The sequence below is a fragment of the Emericellopsis cladophorae genome, assembly GCF_022114955.1.
Source record: "Emericellopsis cladophorae strain MUM 19.33 chromosome Unknown NODE_24_length_302009_cov_114_244240, whole genome shotgun sequence".
Classification (NCBI taxonomy): Eukaryota; Fungi; Ascomycota; class Sordariomycetes; order Hypocreales; family Bionectriaceae; genus Emericellopsis; species Emericellopsis cladophorae.
In genome coordinates this window covers 18,746-41,302 of record NW_026250949.1, presented here as the reverse complement: position 1 = coordinate 41,302, position 22,557 = coordinate 18,746, and the positions used below count along the sequence as shown (strand labels likewise).

Below are 22,557 nucleotides of genomic sequence, written 5' to 3'. Positions count from 1 at the left end.
ACGAGCGAATCGTGGGAGTCGGGAAATCCGTCACAGTCAATGTTGTAATTTTGGTAGTAATCGCTGCCGACGATGCATGTGGTGGTCGTGCGCCAGTTGAATTCCCCAGAAGACGATGGCAGACCGGAAACATCTCCGCACCACCGCCATATCAGCAACAACTAGCATTATAAGATCGTCATACCTAAGAGTTTCGTACTCCGCCCCTTTTCAGAGATGATTCAGAATATTTGGAGTAGCCGAAGAGGCACCACTAGACTAGAGAACCGCTGGCGTCGCCAATAGGCGAGATACATTGATCCGGAAGTTTATAGAATGAAAGTTCAATCCGACTGATCGAGGGGCTGTCACTGCGGTGAACTTCAGGAGTTCCGGCGTGCATGCCCCTTTTTGAAGCTAACTTATCGGTGTATTTTACGTATATTCAAATACGGAGTTGATCACAGCACTATGTCTCGTGGTCTTCTTTTCCGAGATCAGGCCTCTCGGTTCTGACTCCTACTGTTGTGTTCCAACTTCCGTCTCTTGTCGGTACGGTACGTACGGGCAGTGTGCGTGTCAAATCAGCGCGGTGGAAGCTCGAAAGCCCGCCTCTCCTCATCAATGGTCAACCAGGATATCCATAAACCCTTCAGTTTCGTCGTGGAGGCCATGGTCAAGGCGACTTGCGAAGTGATGTAAAGGTGTCCCGGTGGTCAGACCTCCTTTCTTGTTAAAAAGACCACTCGTCCCTGGCTAAGCGTTGTTTGAATGAAGAAATTAGGCCGCCTTAACTCAATCTTTAAACATTGAGTTTCGCCAACCTTTTGGGTAAGGTTCTTCTTCCTTGCCCAATATGACACAGATGGGCAATAGCGAGTAAGGGGCGCATACATAGGCTCCAGTGGACCAGTGCTCTCTGGTCGCCCACGTGCCATCCGCCGGGTAGGTCGGCAGAGTCGGCTGCCGGCACGGGTTGGGAGTTGGGAGTTGGGAGCCGCTCGGCCCCACCCTCCCGGCAATAACGGCAGCCTCGCTCGACGACATGCCTCATTATTTCCAACAAGAGTCCTCCATGATTATCTCTCTTGTGGCCAACGAAGCCAATGAAAAGCTGGAGCCCCATGCTTTCCGGCGACACGGCTCAGCATGATCTAGACTTGCTCCCACGTGCTTCGTAGGTCGTCTTTGAGAGGTCTGGCTTTTGATGCCATCTCGCCTCTCTCAGCCACCATGAACATGTTTCGGGGATTCAGCCCACCATGGCAAAGATCCCATGTTGCAAAACATCAATCAATGAGCGGATTGAAGGCATTTAGAACAGTCTCTCAAATCTTGGCAAAATGAAAGGACGTTGTATAAAGGTCGTGCGAGGCTCAGTTTCACATTCTTGGATTTGGCTGGACCAAGTTGTGGCCTTTGCAGCAGCAAATCAAGCAATCAAGGCAAAAAGAATCGAAGCTATTGCCCGCATCTTCCCTTCTACGACACGACCGAAACCATGGCGGGCACTATGCATGGCCTTGACTGGCTTTTTGCCATTGGAACCTTGTTTTTTCTGTTGTCCGCTTGGAGTCTCGGTAAGTGCGCTCTCACAGACCTATCTAGAACTCACAGCATCTTCTGGAAACCTGGGCTGATCATGTCTGTATTAACACACAGGCGCCAACGATGTCGCCAACTCCTATGCTACCTCTGTTAGCTCCAAGTCTTTGACATTGGTCCAGGCTGGATGTGTATGTCATTCGCTCCCTCCATCCCCAATACCACAACCTCCCTTGACATGCAGCCCTTGACATGCAGCAAAGCCTACCTGAGACCCGAATATTTCTATTGACTAGTCATGAATACAGCTCGCTGTCGTCACCGAGTTCATCGGTGCCATCGCACTCGGCCAAAAGGTCACCGCGACTATCCGCAAGGGTGTCTTTGACCTCGAGCCCTTCCTTGATTCCCCGGGTACCCTGATTCTTGCCATGGTCATTGCCGAGGCTGGCTCTGCCCTGTGGTTGACGGCCTGCACTCGCATGGGATTTCCAGTGTCGACAACCCAAAGTCTCGTGGGTGCCCTCGTCGGCGTCGGCATTGCTCTTGACCTTCAAGTCAAGTGGGACTGGGAGAGCAACAGTGTCAGCCAGATTGCAGCTTCATGGGGTATCGCACCACTAATCGGTGCTGGCTTTGGTGCTGTTATCATGCTAAGCATCCGCGTCCTCGTCCACGACCGCAAGAACCCCATGAAGATGGCCCTGTATGTTCTTCCATTCTACTATGCACTGACCGCTGGTGTTCTATCCCTCTTCATCATTATGGATGGCGGTCATGGCATCCCCACACCTGAAGAGATGGGTACTGGCAAGATCTGTGGTATCATTCTTGGCGTCTTCGCCGGTGTGTGGATCATTTCGGCTGTCTTCTTCCTGCCCTATTTCCATGCCAAACTCGTCAAAGAGGACAGCCGCCTTCGGTTCTGGCATATCCCAATGGGCCCCCTGCTCTGGAAGGAAGAATACAGCCTGTACTGGCCAGGCTCTTCCACCGTGCCTGTCACTATCGACTACTATGCCACCGATTACATCAAGAAGGACGACGAAATTTCGGAGTCGAACACACGCACCGAGTCCTCTGACAATGCGGCGCACCAGAAAGGTCCATTGGAGAACCCGGCTGAAGAGAACAACGTTCGCGCTGCTAGTGAACACCCACAAGCAGCCGTCGACGAGAAGCGACAAAGGTCTCTCGAGGCTATCGACCGATTGCCCTGGATGCACCCCAAGCGTCTGTTTGCGACTGCTAAGCTTGTTCTCACCTACGGCATCACCCGCGACGTCATTCACCACCAGAGCAAAGGCTTGGAAGATGTTCATGCGCGTGCTCCTCAATTTGACAACAAGGTTGAGCATCTCTGGACCACGGCCCAAGTTTGCTCTGCCATGATCATGTCCATTGCCCACGGCGCCAACGACGTGTCCAATGCCATTGGCCCCTTCACCACTGAGTACATGACCTGGAAGAGCGGAGTGACAAGCGCCAAGACAGACACGCCCACCTGGATCAAGGCCGTTGGTGGTCTGACCCTCGGCGTTGGGTTTTGGACATTCGGCTACTTCATCATTCGCAACCTTGGAAACCGTATCACCAAGCACTCGCCCAGCCGTGGCTTTGCCATGGAGCTTGGAGCGGCTATCACTGTCCTTCTGGCTTCCAATTACGGTCTGCCAGTTTCCACGACGCAGTGTATCACTGGAGGTGTTGTTGGTGTCGCTCTGGTCAATTGGGACCTCAAGTCCATCAATTGGAAGCAGCTCGGCAAGATTTTCCTTGGATGGTGTTTGACTGTAAGCGATTTCCCTTTGGCAGATGATTTGACAGCTCCAGTTACTAACAGTCTCTTCACAGGTTCCTTGCGCAGGACTTGTGGCTGGCATTATCATGGGGATGGCGATCAATGTCCCTCAGTGGAATCACTGAGTGCAGGAATCAACCAGCCTTTAACCTCGCAGAAGCCCTTTTCAAGGAGGACAATCATTGCCCCCGATTGCCATCGGACTACTGTTCCGCGATAGTACCCTTCCCTCTCATTGTAATAGACTTCAGTCCAGTCCTTTTTGTACTATTATATTTGTGTCGCCAATAGCCGCTGCGTACTTCGTGTCACATCCTGATTTCGGGAGAACATTCAATCATAAAAGAGCCTTCCCGCGTCGATATTGCGCAGCTTTTGTGAGTGTCGACTCTGTCGATCGCATTCCTATGACAAAGCGACATACTGACGAACGCTTTGTGCGCCTACTGTTGGGGATCAACTTTTGCCAGTCTCTGTAGCACGCGCACAGCCCCGCGTGTCTCATACCAGGCAGCGCATGTGTATGCAGCGGAACGCGATTAATGCCCCGTCCCGCGTTCCCGAATTGCAAACCTCACTCGGGCGCTGGAACACACCGGCGTCAGGCTCCTCCACAAGAAGATTCTAGAAGTACGTGTTGTTTCTTTGCTTGGCCCTATATAACTCTCTGATTTGACCTCTGATCTTGTCTGCTAGCTGCGCCGTCTCCGCAGGCTTAGCCAGTAGGACATTAGGTCGCGAGGGCATGACACTGCTCACAAGCTGGTCACGGATGAGGTCTCGAATCTCGGCAGGAAAAACGCCGCGGGGGGCATGTCTGAATTACGCATGGCCTGCAAATAGAGCAGTATTCGCACTTTGGTGAGCGCAACAACCACGACGGGACGGAGCTCCATTGAGTGCTCGTCCAGCCATGCCACATCCAGGCTCTCAAACATGCCGGCTTTCTCGATGTCGATGTAAGGAATGCTTATGTCGCCATGATCATAGTTTATATCTTGAATCGTAACAGTATGCTATTCGGCGAAGTCGTACGCGTCCTGGTCACAGCCAAGGCGGATGTACATACTGGGGATTATATTGCCCACGGCCGAACTATCAGAGCGATCCTTGAGCAGCATGTCAAAAATATGGTCGAGCGCAGTCTGTAATACATCGAAGGGGTCGCCCGAGTTACCGAAACAGTGCAGCAGCGTGTCGACGTACGAGTACCGCGCATCCATGTATGGTGTTGTTGCGAGGATATCCCCAAAGCGGCCGAGCTGGGTTTCAAATACCCCAGCAGGCGTGAAAATATCGGGAGGCATATTTTTCAACCTTTATTCTTCATGTTCGTAACCTAGACGGGCCTACTTGATGACCTTGCACAGAAACTTGTGGTCGTTACGGTTGGCGGCCTCTGGAATGCGCGGCCACAGTTGTAGACGGCCTGGCAGGCGGCGCAAGGCCATCGAGCTTGTCGACCTCGGCGTTCATGATGAGAGACATATCGGCAATTGTGTGTCGACTGGTTGTCAAATGATAAAATATGAGGTTGAGTGAGCAGAGCGGGACAGAGCGCGTGTGAAGCAGGAAGATGCGTCTAGAAAGATGTGCACCAATCTTCTAATATCCCCGCTGACCGCTGACCGCTGACCGCTCCCTCCACGCACTACGGGGGCGGGGCAGGCGACTCATGTGAAATTATTGTCTAATGAGCGATAACTTGACAGTGGCGGGCAAATATTTCATGTTTGTATCTTGCCTCGTCATATTTAGGACAACACTGCATCGACTCCATTCACAGACTCGACTCTTCAATCTGCTGTAGCAAATCTGTGCTCTTCATACTGCTGCATAAAATTCCCCTACAAAGTATAGACAAGCTTTCCAGCGCTGACCTTGTTCCCCCGCAGCTCGTCGAGACCCTTGAGGGCACTCTCGAGGCCGGTGCCGCCCCTGTTCAGGATAACGCGCGGCGCCTTGAGCTTGCCGTCGACGAGGAGCTGCTGGGCAATGCTAGTAAACTTTTTGACGAACTCATACTCCTCGGGCTGGGCGGGGAAGTCCTTGCCAAACTTGGAAAAGGACTCGCCGAGGACGGCATATCCGAGTGTGGTGTGGGGTCCGTCCACGTTGGGGTTGACGCTCTTAATCTCGTCCTCGTTGGGGGGGATGATGGCGGCGTACTTGCCGCCGTCCCTGCTCAGAGCGCTCGCGATGATCTTGCTACCAGAGCCGGTGCAGTCCCAGCCCAGCTTGAGCTTGTTGTCGGTATACTTGCGAATATCCTCGCCGACAGTGAGCGACTTGTAGTCAAACACCTGCTCAGCGCCCAGCTCCTTGAGGTAGCCAAAGTTATGGGGCGACGCGGTCGCAACGACCTTGTACCCGGAGAGGCGGGCGAACTGAATGCCGTAGATGCCCGTGGCTGTGCTGCCACCGTGGATGAGAACATAATCCTCGTTGTGGGCGGGCTCGGTTGGCAGGGGCAGACCGAGGGTGCGGTACAATCCTTGGCCCTGCTGGCGTTAGCGGGAAAGAAGAGAAAGGGAGTCAGGTTTGCGTACGACTGTGACGACGGAGACGCCCAGCGTGGCAGCGTCCGTGTCGCTGACGTTGTCCGGCAGCTTCATCTGGGCATCGCCCTTGACGACAATCTGCTGGGCAAAGGCACCGTTCTCATGCTGCGTAAGGTCGCTACGTTTGTCAGCGCCAACTTCAACAAGGCGGAGTATCATAGCCTAGCGCAGACTCACCCTCCATGTGCAAAGCCGGCGACACGGTCGCCCTTGCCAAACTTCTTGGTCACCTTGCTGCCTACTTCCTCCACGACGCCGCAATAGTCGCATCCGATCCGGGCTCCAGCATCGGCCATGGGCATGTCAATGTGCTTCCAGTCGGTGGGGTTGAGGCCGACGGCCTTGACACTAACGCGCATGTACTCATCGCGCAGCTTGGGCACGGGAACGCTCTGGACCTCTGCCCTGCCCTTCTCGACAAAAACGACGGCCTTGGTGGTCATGGTGGATATGATTTGGGTGTAAGAGTACGGGTAACTGCAATTGTAGGGACCAAGGGCTCTAGGAAGCAGACTTTAATTAGCTAGGAATCTTGATAGAGGATGTAAATGTGTATTTAATGAAGAAAATTGTCATGACGCAAGGACTATGGGGCTACAGACGTGGAGACTGTAGTGACGGGCCGAGGGCTCCTTACTAATTAATAGTTGTATTGTATTGGAAGGTCATGGACGGAACGGGCGATGACGTGGCAAATCCGTGTCCACGGAGTTTGCGGGTGCAAGTGGGGACCGGGGGCGGAGTTGCGGCGCCGTAGCGAGCCGAGGCAGGCGCGCGCTCGGATATTTTACTTTGTACGGGGGATAAGTAGTACTAAATTCTCCCTTCCTATATCAACATACACGCTGAATTAATCTTCATCCCTTAATCGCGAGCGAAACAGCGAATAATATAGGTATGTCGTGAGCTATGATATCGATGGCCTGATTGCCCCGAGCGCATACCCCGTAGATTTGCTTATAAGCCCTGGGTTTAGGAGGTTTCATATCAGAATTCTGCAGGATCAATGTCTAGGACTTGGAACACAATCTCCTATGTACGACGCACACACGACCAGAATTGTCTTCGTGTCAGAGGTATGAAATGATGATTTTGGACCGGGGTTAGGACCGGACATAACGATCAGGGCTTTGTGTACTTCCTGTAGACGGTGCAGAGCCACAGAGGATTAAAACAGAGTCGGACTTAAGGCCGGAAATATGGAGAAGTATACACTTACTGAGCGTTGATATAAAGGAGCTACAAGATAGTAAGGCAGAATACACATAAATGCTGAATATCCCTAGTATCCTCACCCCATTCACTCACCTGCACCTTCACAGTCTTTTTTATGATCAACATGTCGGCCATGGATCCATGCCTACGCGAGACCAACTGGCCTGCCGTGGCTAGGTATGTCTCAGCGCACAAGGATACTTACCCTTTCATCAATCCCGCCAAAGCCAACCTTGCAGGCAAGTCTGTCCTAATCACGGGCGCCTCCAAGGGCATTGGAAAGGCGACCGCCATCAGCTTCGCCGTTGCGGGCTGCTCGAAAATCCTTCTTATCGCTCGTTCTGACATGGCCGACGTCGAGGCAGCTGTCAAGGACGCCGCCAAGAAGGCAAACCGATGCCAGCCGCTGGTGCACTCCATAAAGGCCGACATAACGTCGGATGACTCGGTGAAGGCGGCATCTGAGACTGCTGCAAACATGCTCGACGGTAGTCTCGACATCCTGATCAACAATGCCGGCTATCTGGAGCAGTGGGAACCCATTGCCGAGTCCAAGCCAAGTGAGTGGTGGTGGACTTGGGAGGTCAACATCAAAGGCACCTATCTCGTCGCCCACTATTTTGTGCCTTTTCTCCTCAAATCCACAACCAAGACACTCATCAACATCACCAGTGGGGGTGCCCATGTCATGTTCCCTGGCGCCTCGGGGTACCAGACAAGCAAGTTTGCCCTTTGCCGTCTGACAGAGTTCATCGACAAGGAATATTATCAGCAGGGCCTGATCGCCATTTCACTCCACCCCGGTGGCATCAAAACTGAGTTAGCCATGAACATGCCTCCAGACAGGCATGATGTCTTGACCGACACGCCGGAGCTGGCAGCCGACACTCTAGTCTGGCTATCCTGCGAGCGACGGGACTGGCTCTCCGGCAGGTTCGCCTCTGTCAGCTGGGATATGGAGGAACTGGAGCAGAAGAAGCAAGACATACTTGAACGGAATTTGTTTAAGTTTCGGGTCTTGATTTGAGTATGACGATACACACTTCCAGAGTCCGGTTTCCGTTCGATCTCGGACACAGCGTCGGGGAGGGTTGATAGTGTCACATGGATGACTTCATAGACTTTGGGAATCCTATCCTGTGATGCTTATTATTGCAACTCTCAGACCAAGATCGGACTCACTCCCGCCCTGCAATATCCATTATCCATTCATCCAGCCTGATCTACATGTGTGTCTTATTCTTTTCAAGATGACCTCTAGCAGCCTCCAACCCTACTCATGCATGCTTAGGCTCAAATTGCTGAATTACGAAAGGGGCACTGAGAGAAGTACGCCGCTTATAGCTAGCAGCGTCTGAGTGAATCCCGAAACCCCCACACCACGACAAATTCAGTACCAACCCCACATTCCCCATTTTGCTGCTCGCATCTACAGCACGACTTAGATGGCATAGGGTAGCCCAAATCGAAACGATTTGTAAAGAGGATATGTGCACATGTACGCACGAGCCCGTGTTTGACGTCCTTGCGTGACATTGGAAATTAGACTGCTGGACTGTGTAACCTCTCCCATGCTCTGAGGACGACCAAATTGCACACGATATTTCTGCTTTGTGGGAAATTAGACACCTGCATCAAATTAGGCAAGCCTTGGAAGGCGACGTAGGATGGTGGGACCAGTACCTTGATACCTTGACGCCTTCCGCCTCGTGCCCAAGTCAGCGCGTAATAAAGTGACGGCACACAATACATGTAACGGGCTTCACAAGCCTGCGGGACTGGAACAGACTCGAGACACTCAGATATCAATAAAGTCAGCGTGTAACCCCTAAGTTGCGCAACGGCTTTGTGAATACGTGATCACAGGCTCACAGCGACGGAGCAGCCGTCGCAGGCATTGTGCACCTCTTCACTCTTCGCAACTGACACTCTAGCCCGACCCTTCACAGGACAGATATTGTCAGTGAACAGCAGGCAGCGATCCGTTCAATCGGAGCCGAGATAGTGACATCTCCGCTTTGGGGAGCACATCATCCGTCCAAAACTGGGAAGGTATAGAGGCACTGCAAACGCACGGATTGGATTCGTCGAACACCGTAGTTCTGCAGTGTGGATCAGTTCCTGATACAGTAGATTAGGACTGACAGTATCTTCAACCTCTGCTTCTCTTCGGGCGTCGGCCCTTTGCAGATCCCAAGGCTGAATATCCTCGTCGCGAGAAATTAGTGAACAACCCGGACTGCATTTGCAACATTCCGTCTCACCAAATTGAAGCCTTGCGGCAAGCTGGACCGCGATGCAGGTTCCAAGTATATGAGAGGTGTAACGCTACTTGCCAAGACTCAAGACCGGTTCAAGCGCGCGCGGCAAAGGGGCTCAGGGACTCTGGCTTTCTCGCGCATATCGAATAGAGATGTAGTTCGGGAAGAATCGAAACAGCTGGCCGCGCAAATTATGTATCCTCGCGCCACAAGATCTAGATCTCCAACGTTGAGGACGTAACCATGCGTGATCCGACACGACCAACCTAGCTGTACGGTGCTCAGGGCTGGGGTGACAGCGACCAAGCTGTTAATCCTTTACTTTCATCCACCACATCAAATCCTGTATTTGTAGAGCTAAATTTTGTTTAGCCAACAACGATAGACCAAACAGCGAGCAGTCCGCTGACCCGCCTTCCGAAGCTTCGTGGTTCTCTAACCAACGTGAGACAACGTCTCCCCGAACGCTAACTGATATGAAGTCTAGAAAAACAGATGAAGGCTCTTCTAAACATGTGAGATCAACTTCATTTAGATTTGAGTACTGCAATAGTATTAAGCTGCGCTTATCAGACACTGGCCAGTCTTTATCTCTTGTCTGAGTAAAAACCTCGTTATGTGCGTTATAATTCTTTTGCAAAGCGCCATATTCTCCATCGAGTCAATCAACCAGACAACTGGGATTCCATCCAGCAACCAATCCGAGCTAGAGAAACTCCCCGATCAGCTAAACATACCGAATAACGACACGAGAGGACTGAACCATCACACTACATGGTTCAATCTGCCATATGCTCCCCTCACCACACACAATTACGCGATAGCACCCCTTCGCCCAGACGAGGACAACTTCGTGAAAAATCCGGGAGGCACAATTACAATAGAGCCTCTATATCTGTCTTCTGAGATCTTTTGCTCTCCTGTAAACGTGTCTCGCACTGCCTTTGACAGCATCATCAACAGCATCCATGTCGGCAAATCCGCACTCTTTATTCTCAACGTCAAAGGCTGCGACTCTACCGTGTATCCCCGTTCCTCTATGCTCGGACAGACTGCAGATTTACGGGGCTAGACCTCTGGATATGACATGTTCTATTGGGGTTCTTATTCGGCCGACAACTTCCCTAGCTTGGAACCTATTGATGGCGGCTGGCGATGGGACTTGGCGTCATAGGGGTATCGTGAGTACGGAGTCCGGGTTCCGGATATGAAAGGCCGGTTTGCCGCCGCCAAACAACGTCAGACGAGCCCAGCATTCTCATGAAACATGCTTGAAGCCCTCTCTGGAGCAACATTAGCCGCGAGCAGGAGCAGGTCCGAGCCAAAATTAGCGCCGATAAGCTCAAGCCTCTGCCGGACAACGCTATCGAGCTGGAGCAACGTGAGAGGTTCAGTCCTAAGGATTTCAGTACCTTATGAGAAAATTTTCTAGGGGGGATGCATTGGTTTAATTCATGAGGGACCTTCCCAGATTGCGAGACCGCTGATAGAGCAATAGCAGTGAATGTGCAGGGTAGGCCAATCCCTTGCCTGTCCACCAACTTGGCTAGGTCTTCAAAAAAAAGAAAATGCTGAATTTGCAGTATTTGTGAGCTTATTAATACATAAACGACATTCAATGCCATTCTTGCACGCCAGTGGTCAGGCACCGCCGCTCCACCACGCAGTGGACATTAGGATTCTGAAACCGGATGGCTTGGGCGCCGCGCGAGCGCAGCCAAGTCCGCGTCTCATCCGTGTCTGGAGTCCTTGACTCTCTAGACTCTAGCCCTTTCAGGGGCGCCAGATATCAGACGGCAGCTCCTATACAAACATCACTCGACGACTCACAGACTGTTATCTCGCGCAACAGAGACGCTCAGACTCCACTCGATCCGAAGCCAGGACGAACGGTTGAGACGCATCTCGCTCATTCCTGCACGAGCACCAAATGCACCGTTTCGCATCATCCCCTTGGCCGACCAGCGTCAGCCTCAAGCGCCCTGTCTCAGGCACCATAGTGCAGCGTCAGAGCCTCAGGATGTTAACCTCTAGTCAGAATGGCAGACGTCAGACACGCAGAGACCTCGCCAGGCTGTATATAATGGGTCCGGAAGCCAGGACTGACCAGGACAAGCTCGGCGCATTCGCTCCAACTTTCAAGGCTTTGTCTATCCGCAGGCCGGTCCTTTCATTCACTTATCCTTTTATTTCTGTGATACCCACCGCTGGACGGACTTTCCCTTCAGCCAACGAAACGATCGCTTTGAAACGAGAAAGGATCTCTCGCAGTCCGCGATGTCGAGGGGTCTCCAGCTCTTCCTGTACGGCAGCATCGCCCTCTCGGGCGCCGTCGAGGCACGCTTCAACCAGGAGAATGCCGTGCAGGGTGTCATCAGCAGCATCGGGGGCGGCGAGGCGGCGACGTTGGCGGGCGCGTCCATTCGTGCCCTCCTGGCCGGCGCCAACGCCTGCGATAAGCTGACCCTCGCGGACCAGGTCGCTGCGCTGGGTGGTGATGCCGATGGTGCCCTCGACGCCGCCAAGCAGCTCGTCCAGGCGGAGAAAAACTTCAATCCCTTTGCCGTCGACCGCCCCAGCGTCTGCGATGACCCTAGTCTGCCCGCCAACGAGGGACTGCGTGGCATCGTGCCGCTCATTGACCCGGCTGTTGACGGTGCGGCTGCAGTCAACGACGCCAGTGCCGCCAGTCTCACCACGCCCGTGAACCAGGCGGGAAGTCAGGCTGATCTGCTGCGGGACATTGGCTTTGAGACGTTTACCGCGCAGAGTGGAGGTAGCGCTGCACCCCCTGCGGATGAGGAGGCTGGCAGCGAGGCTGGCAACAAAGACAATGCAGAAGAGGACGCAGGCAACGAGGTGAACCAGCCGCCCATTGTTAACGCTAGCTGCCCTGCTGTGCCGCCGGCCAACAATGACAACATACAGGACATTCAGAGCTTCACCGGCAGCCTGGGCAAGGCCATTGAGCCGATTGAGTTTTCGGGCGACGACGCGCGCCCATTCCTCGTGGGCGGGTCGACCTTTGGCAACTTTGCCGCCGCCGCCGCTCGCTCGTGCGACCGCCAATTCAACGGCTGCGCCAACGTGGCCAACGCGGGCGGCGCCGACTTCACCGTGGCCGACTGCAGCGCGCAAAAGGACCAGTGCACCGCGGCGCAGAGCACCGCACCCGTCCAGAGCTTTGCGCGCAGACGTAGGCGCAGCCAGCACAAGCACAAGCGCAGCCAGAACAAGCACCATGTCAAGCTCTAGGGGCATGTGCTATGGAGGAGAGCCACGGTCGGTGGCGGCTTAAGGCGAGGGGTAGGGTGGACGGAAGACCTAAGCCAGCTCCCACGATTTTACACTTTCTGGCGTATCCGGGCCCGGAGTCCAGGACCAAGCGATGTGCGAAGGGTTGTGTGCAACTGGAAGAATCTGTAAAAGCGGCAGATAAGCACTAACATGATGCAAGTCAGCACTAACATGATGCAAGTCAGCAATACTATAATGCAAGTCAGCGCCCCCGATGCCGACTTTTCCCGTGACGCCTTCGGGCCCCCCTGCCTCTGGCTACTCTGGTACCTACTGCGCCCATCGTGGTTCCGTTTCCGGATATACAATATCGACTTTGTTTTTGCTTGGGATCAAGCATGGTGGCGACTTTTGTGACCTCTGATGGATATCTGTGACAGATGCAGTGACTAGAGAGAATCTGAAGGTTATCAATTGTATTTTCTTGTTGGCATCGGAATGAACGGATTCGTGATGGTTGCCCATTGCCAGAGCTGTACGTCGTTGGGGAATCAATTCGACTATGAGCAGTCTAGTCACGAGAAAGGCGACGTTGAATTGAAGCCGCTGTAGCCCGGGGTCAGTCTGTAGTATTCTTCCCACATGTTCGTCGAGACGGACACCCCGTCTTGGCCATCGGACCATTGGAACACCGCTATTCTTCGTCGGCCGGGCAAGGAATCTCGTATGAAATGCCCAGCCGCGGTTTGTCCACACGGCTGAAGCGCACCGTAGATTTGTCTTCTTTTCTCGTACGATAATAATCCATTTGCTGCGGCTAGGCTGCCTCAGGAGCTTACTTCGCACAGCAAACAGCCGCACAGAGAAGCGGGCGAGGCTGACCATGCACCTTACATTTATCAATCACCAGGATGCCTCGTATAACCGGCCCGCTCCGAACGCATTGCGGACCCTTCCGAGCCAATCAAGATAGGAGCTTCTCTGGATATTGACTAGATTTGGTCCATAGAGCCGTACGGACATTACTTACGTAGTACAAGACAATAGTCTCTGACGAGACATCATGGTCTTCTTACGAGATACTGCATTAGGTGTATAACTTATCAAGCAAGACGGATCCAGATAGCAAGGACGTAAATAAGCTAAAATGAGTCCAACTATAAGTAGACGAAAGAGTGCTCTTCTCCCAGGAATTGAAACTCAGAACAAAGTATTCGATAATAATAGCTGTGGTCGGACAGACAGACACTGCAGACATCAACGCTCATTCGATACAGTTTTGCTTCTAATTTCGCTACCTCATCCGACATCATGGCTCCCGAGCTCCAAGGCTTCACTCGTCACTGGGCTAGTGACTTCCAGGGGAATTCGGGCTCTCTGCCGGACGGCCACAGGTGGGAGAGTGTGAATCGAGGTCCCAATTCGGATGGCAATAATGAAGATCAAACATTCATCAAAGACGACACGAGCGTGGTTTGCCAGGACGGGGAACAGCTCATCATTTGTCCCGGTGAGTGCTCAATATGGCCGGTTGAACACATATCAACCCACTTACTCAGTCATTTTGCTCAGAACATAGCTGACCTTCCGTTCTTTTACTCGTGTAGCATACGACGGAGAGAAGTGGACGTCGGCTCGCCTCTACTGCAAGAAAGACTTTCACGCCCCCGACAATAGAATTATGATTATTCAGGCGCAACTCAAAGTCAGTAAAGCGTCAGAGAAACTCCAATCGGGCGTCTGGCCCTCTTTCTGGCTCCTTGGAAAGTCATACCGCAAGGGGGGCGACGCATCCTGGCCAGGCTGCGGCGAAATTGATATTTTCGAGAATGCAGCGGGTAAGCCGTACTCGATTCCTGCTCTCCATTTTCAACTTGACCGCGTCCGCATGCGGGGCGGCAAAGGCCACAAGGCCGACTTTAACCGAGGTAAGTTTTAAATCTCCATGGGGCTTTTGCAGTAGCATCAGGACTCTGTCACTTCTGCTTTTTACCTTGAAATTTTGATGGTGGGGAGGCCGAGGTGCAGCAGCACCATGGAGTGGTCTGAGCAGGAATCATGGAGGGTATTCTAGATTTTTGAATTTATGCTGACTATGAGGCAGGCGAATGGCACACGTGGGCCATACGCATCGACCGCAAGAGCTCCAACGGCAATTGGAAAGATGAGGAGATACAGTTCCTTCTTGATGGCAAGCAATACTTCAAGGTCGCGGGCCGCGACATTGGGGATAGGACTGCGTGGGAGTCCCTCGCCCATCAGCCCGTCTTCCCTATTCTTCAGGTCGCTGTAGGAACAAACTGGGACGGTGGCTCTGAGCCGAACGAGGGGACCAGACACATGGGTGAGAACTTCAACTTGAAAAAAGGTACACATTTGGCAGAGATGGGCTTGGGACTTATGGTCTCTCATGTTGCCGTATACTTTAACGAGCAATAGATATCACTTAAGCTATAAGCGCACAGTTTGAGGACATCTCAAAAGAGAAGTGTAGAGACTTTAGGATTTAGCTTCTAGTTACGCTCTTCTTACGAGACTACCAATTTCATAAGTATCTTTCCTCTAAGTCTATAATATAGTTACATGTAACTCTTTGGCTTATACTATTAACCCGGGAAAAATATTTAAGGCTCTCCTTAAGGATAATAATTGAGGGCTAAACTATATGTATTAGATAAATATAGATATTAAGCGGCTAAAATTAACCATAATAAGACAATACTTATTAATCATAAGTAATTATTATTTAATATATAATATTCACTATAACAATGGTAAGATAGATTAGGTAGTGAGAGAAGGTATAGGTAGTATATTTATAAAACTTAAACTTACTTCTCCCTCTATAGGTAGAAGTAAGTATATTATACCTAAAGCGCTCGGAAGATCCGGAGGTTAGGTAGAATACTAATAAATCGGGTATATATTATTAATACTAACATAGCGGTACGCCATAGTATCCGAGGCCTCCGTGATTCCTTGTGACTGCACCGCTGACTTCCTTCGGCCACGGTGTTACATTCACTTAATAAATAAGAAACCTAATTCTATTCTACATAGTCTTTACTAGCTCCTTAGCTAATAATATAATTATATATATATATAGATCATTACTTATTACACTAGACTATAACTCCACCCCTTAAGTTAACGATATCTTAGTATACTTAGTTTATTATTACTTTTATTCTATTCTCTAGACTCGAATAATATTATATACACTCTTTATTTCCCTCATTCCTCTCCTTTCATATATACGATTTTAGTATAACGGGCTAATTAATATTATCTTTTTATAAGTCGACTTTTTTTATGCAAACTATATAAAGAGATATCTACCCTCTACTAGGTTACGACGCTACTTAATTGTACGTGCCTTGATACCTGCGAACCTAGACCGGGGTCCCTATTTAGAAGATAAAAAGGCGCCGGTTATTACAGCTAGGGCTCGCCGGCTAGAAAGGCGCCAACCCTAACTTTAGATCTTAAGCTATACCTAGGACGAGGTCGACAGTCTACTCTAAATACTAACATGCAGGGTAAACGTTTCTTAATTTCAAGAATTATCATTCAGCTAAATAATTCATCCGTTAATAGTAATCTGTCACGTATTTCAGTGTTTTTACATCTCTTACCCAAACTTAGCACTAGCCACCTCCTCCACCTCCACCTGAATCCAATCCGCCTAATTTCGATTTGAACTGGGAGATAATTCCAGAATCAATTCAACGGTATTACTCCCTTATTAGGCTTCTTAGTACCTTCGGCACCTATTATCCATGCAGCCTTTCCAACGACTAGCCAACCGCTGCAAGCAAGGGGTACATTGTAGGAAGATTAGGCGAGACATCTTGCACATGGGATTCAACTCGGAACGAAATGAAAGATTATAGCTTGAATCAAAATACCGCGATGGAGCAACCGCTATAGGAGGCTTTCAGCACAGCGCTCCATGGCGGAATTGGACGATCCGGTCCTACGCGAAAAGCGAATATAAGTAGTTGAATTAAACAAAGCTACAGAGCAGGGCTACCAGAGCAATCTCGCATCCCAAAGTGCTAACCGCACGTGGCGTACTTCTTGGGTGCTTTGTTCCAACCCTCCACTGACTCCGACCACCGCGCCACGTAGGTGCTGAACTCGGACAGCTCCATGTACGTGGTGGAGCGCTTGATTTTCGCGGCATTTGCAACATTGTTCACGTCGCGAATGCTTCGCCCGCTCATGATGAAACCGAAGATGCTCATGGGGGCCGACTGCGGGTCGTTAATGATACCGTAGATACCCATGCCGGTGCCGCCCAGCTCGCTTAGGTACACAGCGATGCGACCGATGGTCTGCATGCCGGCGGACGCCAAGGTCGATCCCGCGCCCCCCAAGAGGAACAGGAACCCGGAGAGCAAGTTCAGAATCAAGGTCTTCTTCTCTGCTTCCTCGATCTCTTTGGCCATTTCCACGACGTTTTCCATAAAGGTGAGAGATTCTGTACGCGAGCTCGTTAGAAAGAGGGGACGGCCGGAGGGGGCATACCCTTACCTTGAATCATGAGGACGGGCAGCAGGACAGCGTCGACGAGGTCCCGGGCGCTGTCCTCGTATACACCTTCAAGAATCTCAAAGGAGTCCGTGGCGAGCGGCTCCAACAGAATCGTGCTGTTCTTGAGGGCTTGCTCGACCGCATCTTTCGGGTTGACAACATCGCTCTCCTCAAAGCCGTCTCCGACTGCGGGCTTGTCGAACCAAAACCCTTCGTAGTAGCACGGTTCAGACATTTCCTCGATGCCGTTGTATGCGAACTCTCTTGCGCAAGAGGCGCTCAGGTGCGTGTTGCGGATCCTGCCATACTCACTCCAAACGAAGTCATCTTTTGGTGCTCCTGTCTCTGCCGTGATGGCCGCCCACCACTCATCCTCCTTGTCTTCTTTCAACTTCCAGCGAATGGATTGCTTCCAATCATTGCCACCACTCGTGTCAGGAGGGCAGGTTTTCGAGAGCTCAACATACTCTGAGCCATCGTCCCACGGACTTTCAATGTTGCAGTCTTCGATGCAGTCACTGCAACTGGCCTCGAGTATATGGTCGCAGCTAGTGCAGCACCAAACCTGCTTTGTGACCGTGCAATCAAAGTACTCCTTGCCGTGTTCCTTGAGGAAACTATACACAACAGAGTTGGACTCAGATACCAGGTACTCGGCGTACGTGTTAAAGTACCCGTCGTACCCGTCGTCCAGGATCTCTTGGAAGCGATCCAGCGCCTTCTGCAGCATGTTGTGAAGGACCGGCGTCATATACTGGGCAACGCAGTGGGTAGGTAGCTCGTTCCTGAAGTCCAGGTTGTTGATCTGGTCCAACGTGGTGGGCGAGTAGAAGCAGGGCTCGAGTTCTTCGCCTGCATCAGTGTCGGGGGTGAACTCGGGGGCATCTGTGCCGTCTCCTTCATTTTCATCGTCATCTCCATCCCCACTGTCCGAACCGTCGCATCCACTTTGGCAGCCGTCGCCGCAGTGGACAGTAGAGTTTCCACAGTAACCGCCGGATGAGCAGCAGCTGCCTTGCGGCCAATCACCACAGGTAAAACCATGGAAGCCTGCGCCGCAACGTCCGGTAGTTGTCTCGCCGCCTGTTTGGCATTCTCCGGAGATACAGGCAGCACCGCAATGGTCGTCGCTCGATCCGCACCATCCCGTGCTGGAGCAGCAGTCTCCCAAGCCACTGCCTGGACAGGTCGCACCGCCATTGTCTGGGCCACATCTGCCGTTTGTGCTCACGGGTGCGTCGTTGCTATCGCCTTCGCCAGAGTTGAAGTCGACCGACCAGGCCATGAGGCCACCAAAGCAGTTGTCGTTGGCGAAAGCACGCTTCAGAGCTGCTGTCTCGTCGTCATCATAGCCTTGCGGCGTCAGTACAAGGAGCAATATAAGTACGACAGCAGTCCTCCGATCTATGTATCGCGCGGGGTGGGAATGGAGTCGCGGCTTAACTTACCGATCCATTGATCGTCCCACACAAGCTCCTTCATGCCAATTTCAGGAAGCATGTTGGACTTGGCCTCGCCTGCTGCAATCATCTGCTGAATCTCTACCAGTGAGAGGACACCAGCGCTGTTTGTGCAGCGGCCGGGTCTGCTTGGGCCGGAAAAGGGACACCCTAGGGTGTTGCAGGACGGATCAGACAGGGTGTATCCTCTACCGTACCAGGCAATACCTATGTCGATCTTGGCGGGGTCAACGCCGGCATACGCCAGGGGCAGGGTGTTGTTGGCGATCTCGTTGATGTTGGCTTGGCCGCGAACGATGGAGCCAAGGGCATCCACGTCTGCATCCCAGAAACCGTGCAGATCGTATGCCTAGTTCAATGTCAGAAAGTCCGCGGGGTGGGAAGAATCACAAAACGGTTCGCTTACCATGAATCCCTTCGAAATGTTAGCTTTAGTCAAGGAAAGTGCGTACATGACGTACCATGTGGTCAACATAAGGGTCGAGACCTGCCACATCGAAGTACCGCAAATACCAGTAATCGGGGGCAAGGGTAAGGCTAATCCCATAATTGGTGCCGAAGGCCTCGCGCATTTCCTTCACCAGAGTGACAAAGTTGGCAATGTCGGCTCGCGAGCCGCCTCGCTCGGGCGTTCCTGGATACTCCCAGTCGAGGTCGACTCCCTGGAATCCGTATTCCACCATGAAGTCGATCAAGGACTGAATGAAGATGGCTCGCTTGGACTGATCGGCACAGATGTCCGCCCAAGTGGTTGCCGTCGCCGCGTCGGGCTCGCTAAACGCCCACCCACCGACGGCGATCCAGGTCTGTAGATTCCTGCCTTGGCCCCTGAGCTTGGTGAACTCGCGCATGAGTTCAGCGTCGCCATCGTCCCAAGGCGTAATTTTGTACGTCCCGGGGTTGATAGACGCAAAAGCAAAGTATAGATGCGTGTAGCCCGTGGTCTTGATCTGCGAAGGGGAGATCTTGTTGCAGGCTCTGTCGCGGACGTTGGAGGCTTGGTAGTACCCAATCATGCGACCAGATGCTGTCCCGGAGCCGGAGCCACACTTCTCAGGCCTCACAATCTCACACTTGCCGTAGTCTTCCTGACATAGAGCCCATTCGTTGGGACCGATGCAATGTACATCGGCGGTCCCGCACCACCCGCTGCAATATCGTTAGCATGCCGTGATCGCTGCAGCGGAGAGCAGCTCACCCCCAGGAGCAGCAGAGATCAAGCCCGCACGCAATGTCTCCGCCCTCAGAGAACTTTCCGCACATGGCTGTGGCGTCGCAATTGCTCTGACAGCCTTCACCGCAAAAGTCAGGGCCGTATCCGCAGATCCCGTCGGGTCCGCAGCAGCTAGATTCATGACATGGGTCAGCTTCCGTCAACGGGGAAAGGGGCATCTGCCGTGCCAGATCAAGTCATACCTGTGATCGACGCATTCGCCGTTTTCGCAAAGAAGAGCGCCGTCTCCGTTCTCTTCGCGTTGCCTCTTGGACAGCAGCGACGTTGGGTTCCACCCGCTCATCCCGTGAATCAGATCTCTGGCGGCCAGAGTCTCGTTTTCCGGGACCTGGAGCTCGAGCCATTGAGATAGGGCATCTTCCCCTGAGACAGCATGGCCTTGGTGGGTGATAATAGCTAAGCTCGCCGGTGCCAGGAGTAGCAGCGAGAGTGCTGCACGCGTAAGGGAAGAAAACATAATGGGTGGTTTCTGCAAAGCCCAGGCTTAGAGCGCAGAATGTCGGGTATTTGACGGAACCAGGACAATCCCTTGCTCGTGACGCCTCTGACGATTGAACGAGAGAATTTGGGACGATGAATGGGCTACCAGGAGGTATGTAAATACAAGGAGATACTCCGCGGCTGAAAGCACGTGAGCGGTCCGTTCCTGTCACTTTCGACAAGTTCCCAGTCCTATTGTTCCATCAGGTAGGGGTGCTACTGCGGGTCAGCTTGTACCTTGGCAAAGAAAAATACTACAATCTGCAGCCCAGAACTAGGTCCACCATGTGGGAGTCCGAGGGTCTGGCTAGGCAGCAATATGCCAAGGTCGGGCGTGTGGGGAACCAGTACTGCTTTTAGCCACCGGTCCGTCCAAATCTTGAGGCCTGCAAAGTTCAGTGCAGGGCCAAGCCGGCAACCCTCGGTACTTCGAACAGCCGCCAAGCAGTCGAAGGGTTCGAAGGATTCGAAGGATTCGAAATTGCCGCGAGCGAGCTTCAAAGCCACTAATAGGTATCATCCTTAATATGCATCGCGCTACTCTGTTGTTGCATTGTAAGGGTTCAAGAACCACTAGAAAAGGGGCGAGGCTTGGCCCCATGGCGTTAGCTACTAGTTGTGGACCACGCGGAGATTGAAGCAGATCCTTTCTGGTCAAAGAAGGAAGGCTGCTCCAACAACTACGTCTTGGCTAGCTTCAAATCAATTTAATTAACACCCTAATTATGGTACCTGCTCGGAGTCGTCCCACAGCCAAGCAAGCTACGGATGCAACGGCATTAGTGGTTACATGCGGAAATCCATAAGTGTAATCTCGGTGTCAAAATAAGCAGAATTTTTTTGGTCTCTCATGCGATTCGCAACCGACCTGTTCTTTTGGACTTAGATACGACATGCGACAGCCAGCTTTCTCTAAAATCAAGGTTGTTTACTACTTAACTTTGTGCCTTCCTCTGACTCGCTTGCGGGCGACAAACGAGAGTTCCGGACAAGGCGCCTTCAAACTCCCTTTATCGTAAGTTACGCTCGCTAGATCTAGCAGTAGCCCACATACGTACCTCTTGGTCTGACTGCTGGAGGGTATGAAGGAATCCTTGCTAATATGGTCGCAGTGACTCAGTCTGAACCTCCCACGAGTGTGCTGCCATACCAGACTTATCTGCCCAAGTGTCAATTATTGCCTCTATCGGCGTTTGAAAAACCATCTGCGGCTCAGCATGAAGGCTTTTACTACCCTGCTGGGTGTTCTGGCCCTTATCCAGCCTTGCCTTTCTTCCGATGCAGCAGAAGCGGCAGAAATCCTCTACTTCTACACTGTCTACGACTTGGATGTCAAGGTTTGGGGACCGGGTCACGGTTATGTCGCACCGGACTGTGAAGGCAAGTCGCTTCCCGACGGGGAGTGCACTCTCGACGAGTTCATCAACTTCATCCGCTTTGGGGACGCATCGTCCGACGAGTCGTATTACGACCTAGAAGCCGGTTTCCAGTTCGTTCCCGGAGCTGCAGCCGCCGTCGTGCTTGCTCTCCGTGACATTGTCCAGAGCTGGGACATTCTTACTAGCAAAGTCGTGGAGAAGCGCAAGACCACAGTCGGCCTGTGGGACGACTTGGCTCAGATCATCGACAAGGACCACGAGAGGGCCAAGAAGAGAAACATTGGCGTCACGCGGCATTTGACGAACGCCGCAACCGTCCTCGGCGCAGTGGTTGATTTCCGACAGGCCGCCCTCAGCGAAAACTTTGTCGACCATATGAAGAGCCAGGTGAAAGATGTTGTCTGGAAGACCGTCAACAAGGAAAGCGACTACCTCAACGCAGGTTACAACAAGCTCAAGTGGCAGGCCACGGTAAAGGCCAACCCGGACCTGAAAAACCCCAAGACAGACATGTACAAGAACGTGATTAAGGCTGTCAAGGGCTTCGATCAGCTGGAGGGGACAATGCATGACAAGACCATGGCCATCAACGCGGCCAACAGCTTTAAGACGTGTTTGCGATAAAGGGATCAAAGTTCGTATGTCGTTAATGAAAAACTTCTAGCGGCCCGGTCGTGCGTAAAAAAAAGAACCGTTCTTGATATAAGTAACGTAATGCACAAGCGAGTGCACCACCCAAGCGAGTGCACCACTTTCCACCAAAACATAAATAAAATATTTAATTAACCACTATAAAATTAACTAGCTACTATAACCACATCCGAATTAGAGATATCAGACCTTTCTATAGTATTCTAACAGGTTCGTAC

At 52.1% G+C, this 22,557-nt stretch overlaps 7 protein-coding genes across 7 annotated transcripts; 5 read left to right on the top strand and 2 right to left on the bottom strand.

Moving 5' to 3' along the window:
• Positions 1 to 1,480: 1,480 nt before the first annotated feature.
• Positions 1,481 to 3,450, top strand: J7T54_002484 (PiT family inorganic phosphate transporter; the record flags this gene model as incomplete). Its single annotated transcript, XM_051506637.1, has 4 exons — positions 1,481 to 1,559; positions 1,642 to 1,715; positions 1,833 to 3,317; positions 3,379 to 3,450. The coding sequence occupies 4 exons, from the start codon at positions 1,481 to 1,483 to the stop codon at positions 3,448 to 3,450; spliced, it is 1,710 nt and encodes a 569-aa protein (XP_051361984.1).
• A 630-nt stretch (positions 3,451 to 4,080) lies between these two features.
• J7T54_002483 (uncharacterized protein) lies at positions 4,081 to 6,329 on the bottom strand (the record flags this gene model as incomplete). The annotated part of the gene is made up of 5 exons (XM_051506636.1): positions 4,081 to 4,322; positions 4,395 to 4,587; positions 5,206 to 5,826; positions 5,875 to 6,004; positions 6,064 to 6,329. The coding sequence occupies 5 exons, from the start codon at positions 6,327 to 6,329 to the stop codon at positions 4,081 to 4,083; spliced, it is 1,452 nt and encodes a 483-aa protein (XP_051361983.1).
• Positions 6,330 to 7,216: 887 nt separating this feature from the next.
• J7T54_002482 (uncharacterized protein) lies at positions 7,217 to 8,128 on the top strand (the record flags this gene model as incomplete). Its single annotated transcript, XM_051506635.1, has 1 exon — positions 7,217 to 8,128. The coding sequence occupies one exon, from the start codon at positions 7,217 to 7,219 to the stop codon at positions 8,126 to 8,128; it is 912 nt and encodes a 303-aa protein (XP_051361982.1).
• A 3,511-nt stretch (positions 8,129 to 11,639) lies between these two features.
• On the top strand, positions 11,640 to 12,617 carry J7T54_002481 (uncharacterized protein; the record flags this gene model as incomplete). Its single annotated transcript, XM_051506634.1, has 1 exon — positions 11,640 to 12,617. The coding sequence occupies one exon, from the start codon at positions 11,640 to 11,642 to the stop codon at positions 12,615 to 12,617; it is 978 nt and encodes a 325-aa protein (XP_051361981.1).
• A 1,293-nt stretch (positions 12,618 to 13,910) lies between these two features.
• On the top strand, positions 13,911 to 15,049 carry J7T54_002480 (uncharacterized protein; the record flags this gene model as incomplete). Its single annotated transcript, XM_051506633.1, has 4 exons — positions 13,911 to 14,109; positions 14,207 to 14,527; positions 14,704 to 14,967; positions 15,039 to 15,049. 4 exons carry the CDS (start codon positions 13,911 to 13,913, stop codon positions 15,047 to 15,049), a joined length of 795 nt encoding a protein of 264 aa, XP_051361980.1.
• Positions 15,050 to 16,657: 1,608 nt separating this feature from the next.
• On the bottom strand, positions 16,658 to 20,286 carry J7T54_002479 (uncharacterized protein; the record flags this gene model as incomplete). Its single annotated transcript, XM_051506632.1, has 8 exons — positions 16,658 to 17,082; positions 17,136 to 18,009; positions 18,367 to 18,488; positions 18,584 to 18,944; positions 19,002 to 19,010; positions 19,057 to 19,744; positions 19,794 to 19,940; positions 20,012 to 20,286. The coding sequence occupies 8 exons, from the start codon at positions 20,284 to 20,286 to the stop codon at positions 16,658 to 16,660; spliced, it is 2,901 nt and encodes a 966-aa protein (XP_051361979.1).
• A 1,240-nt stretch (positions 20,287 to 21,526) lies between these two features.
• On the top strand, positions 21,527 to 22,312 carry J7T54_002478 (uncharacterized protein; the record flags this gene model as incomplete). Its single annotated transcript, XM_051506631.1, has 1 exon — positions 21,527 to 22,312. The coding sequence occupies one exon, from the start codon at positions 21,527 to 21,529 to the stop codon at positions 22,310 to 22,312; it is 786 nt and encodes a 261-aa protein (XP_051361978.1).
• Positions 22,313 to 22,557: the final 245 nt, after the last annotated feature.